This window comes from Meleagris gallopavo, unplaced genomic scaffold, assembly GCF_000146605.3.
Source record: "Meleagris gallopavo isolate NT-WF06-2002-E0010 breed Aviagen turkey brand Nicholas breeding stock unplaced genomic scaffold, Turkey_5.1 ChrUn_random_deg7180001686027, whole genome shotgun sequence".
In the NCBI taxonomy this organism is placed as follows: domain Eukaryota; kingdom Metazoa; phylum Chordata; class Aves; order Galliformes; family Phasianidae; genus Meleagris; species Meleagris gallopavo.
Window position 1 is genome coordinate 1 of NW_011316640.1, and position 2,722 is coordinate 2,722.

The 2,722-nt window shown below is 57.9% G+C and overlaps 1 protein-coding gene across 1 annotated transcript; it reads right to left on the reverse strand.

The window, feature by feature from the left end:
• Positions 1-55: 55 nt before the first annotated feature.
• On the reverse strand, positions 56-2,675 carry LOC109365342 (the record flags this gene model as incomplete). The annotated part of the gene is made up of 7 exons (XM_019611976.2): positions 2,046-2,675; positions 1,490-1,563; positions 1,218-1,334; positions 985-1,064; positions 705-825; positions 422-511; positions 56-213 (listed from the first exon to the last, which is right to left on the reverse strand). Coding segments are annotated over exons 1-7 (845 nt in total), but the record flags the coding sequence as incomplete, so codon positions are not given.
• Between the last annotated feature and the right edge of the window lie 47 nt (positions 2,676-2,722).

The following is a 2,722-nucleotide window of genomic DNA, read 5'->3' on the forward strand; positions in this document are numbered from 1 at the left end:
GTTTGGAGCAGAGCCTGGCTGAGAGCTCCCAGCTGCACCCTGGCTGCAGCTGCACCCCTGAGCTGCTCTGGGATATGGAGAATGGGAGACAGCCTGGCTGGAGGGTGCTTGGCTCCTTACTTTTTCCATAAAACTCGTGATCATCATTAAAACCCCATGCAGGGCTCTCGTACGGACATGCATCTGCTGGGAGCTGAAGAAGTGGAGCAGAGCCTGCAAAGAGAGAATCTGCTGGTACTTGCCCTGGGAGCTTCTGCCGCTCCAGCAGGAGCTCTGGGATCTTCCCCACGGGGAAGGAAGAACAGAGCAGCAGGGGCACAGGGATCCTTTGCAGGACCGTCACGTGCAAGGAGGCTCTGTGTCACTGCAGTAGGGACAATCGCATCCCTCCTAGTGACCCCGCTCTTTGCAACTGCCAGACCTGAAAGATGCTGTGCAGCTCCTCCCTCATTCTGCTGTTGGGGCAGTTCTGCACCAAGGCTTCTAGCATGCTGTCCATGGCACTCATGGTCTGCAAGAGGACACAGAGTTGCAGAAGGGCCCCTCATGGGGCACCTCATCCTAACCCTATCCCCAGAGAAGAGACGAGGGTGGAAAAGCAAAGCTGGTTTCCTGCCCTGCCTGGCTCTCCTATGGTCTCAGCACAAGGAGCCAGGGAGCAGCCCAAAGGGACCCGGGGCTCCGGTGGCCCACCCAGCACACACCTCAAGGTAGAGTCTTTTCTCCTTTTCTGGTATGCACAGTTCCGGAGGCAAAAAGAAGACACTGTTGAAGCAAGAATTCAGGATGCTCTCCGTTTGGCCTTCCAGTGCTGTCTCCACAGTGCTGGAAGGGGAGAGAGAAGTCTGTTGGACGCCGTGCCTTGAGGCTATGGGAAGGAGGACGTGGACCTCCATGGGGAGGAGGAAGCCTCCCTGCCAGCTTCAGGGCTGCCAGGAGCCTGCCCTGGGGCCATGCTAGCCAAATGTGGGTCTGGGCAGCTACCTCATGTTGGCAAAGCTCTTCATGGCTTCCTGCTTTATTTCTGAGCCCAAAGTGTGCTTGGGCTCCTCATCGATCAGCACCTACAGAACCAAGAGGGATGGGATGGGTGGGACGTGGCAGCCACCAGAAGACACTTCCGTGTCCATGCTCAATTTTCCCCGTGCCAGCCTTGTCCACAAAAGGGTGCAGGGGAGTCCATGCCCCCATTTCCAGCCCACTGCCTATCTCCCCACCTGGACATTCGCTGCCAGCCGGTTTTCTCGGCAGAAAGCATCCAAGTTGAGCGACGTGTCCTTGCATTTGCACAGCGTGCAGATGCCTCTCAGGAATCTGATTTTCTGTTGCTCATCCTGGTAGTCACAGAGGGAGCAAGAGGGGGCATGAAGGTGAGATCCACGGCCAGCAGCACCCCAAGCATCATGGGGTGCGGTGCTATGCCTGCAGGGTAGCGGCCTGCAGAAGAACCGGGGCTGTTTCCACAGTGAGTGGAAACAGCTGCTCTTGCCTTGTCCTTTCTCCTCAGAAACTCGCAGATGCATGCAATGGCTGCTCGTCTCCAGTGCTCCAATATCTCAAAACCTAAGCAAGGAGGAGAAGAATGAGCACCATAGAGAGGGGCTGAAGGCAAGGAGTGAGGGAAAGAGCGGCCTCAGCGCATGGCATGGAGCCATCCATCCTGCCTGCTTCCCTGACATCCTGCCAGCCCAGCAGCCTCTTGGCACCCATCCCAACGGTCTGGGAGAGGTTAGCACTGGCGCTGGCTGGCCAGAGAAGCTGCAGCTGCCCCATCCTTGGAGGTGCTCGAGGCCAGGCTGGATGCGGCTGCGGGCAGCCTGATCCAGTGGGTGGCAACCAGCCCACAACAGGGGCTGGGCCCGTGAGGGCTTTGAGGTCCTCCACTCCCAACCATCCCTGGATCCCGTGGTTCCACTATCCCTTTAGCTGGAGCTGGACTCCATGCTGGGAAAGGGAGTTTCAGGAAAGGAGGTGCCAGGAGAAGTGGGTGCCAGCTTTCAGTAAAGCATGACCGCTGTCCCCAGTGCTTCCCACCCATTACTCACGTGGATTTATGATCTCCTTCTTTTCCATCTCCTCCTCCTCCTCCTCTTCTGGAGTCCACGCCTGCCAAGCCAACTTTGGCCTGCGGGGAGGTCTCACCTCCACCACCTCGCCACCAGTCTCACCAGACTGAGAAGCAGAGCTGGCAAAGGGAGGGGAAAAGGAGAGGCAGATTCGCCGGCTCTTGCGCGCATGCGGGAGTGGCATGGCGAGAAGTGGGCTGTGCTCAGGAATGCCTTGAAGGTCCCTGTGCTCCTGCCCTGTCGCTGTCGCTCCTGCAACTGTTCCGCTTTCCCCTTGCGATCACCTATGCTGCCCTGACCCTTTGTGATGTCACTGATGACACTCAGTGGGCGGCCTTTAGAACTGCCTCTGTACTCTCAGAGCTTGTAGGGGCGCAGACCAAACACATCTGGTTATGCTCGCGTGTGGCACAAAGAACGGATCGCACCAAACACTGCATCCGTTCACACCCCAGGGCACAGAATCATACAATCACAGAATCCTTAGAGTTGGAAGGGACCTCTGAAGGCCATCTAGTCCAACTCCCCCCAAATGAACAGGGACACCACAGCTCCATCAGGATGCCCGGGCCCGCTCCAGCCCTGCCTTTAAAGTCTCCAGGGATGGGGCGTCAACCGCATCTCCACGCAACCTTTCCCGTGCCTCACCACCCTCA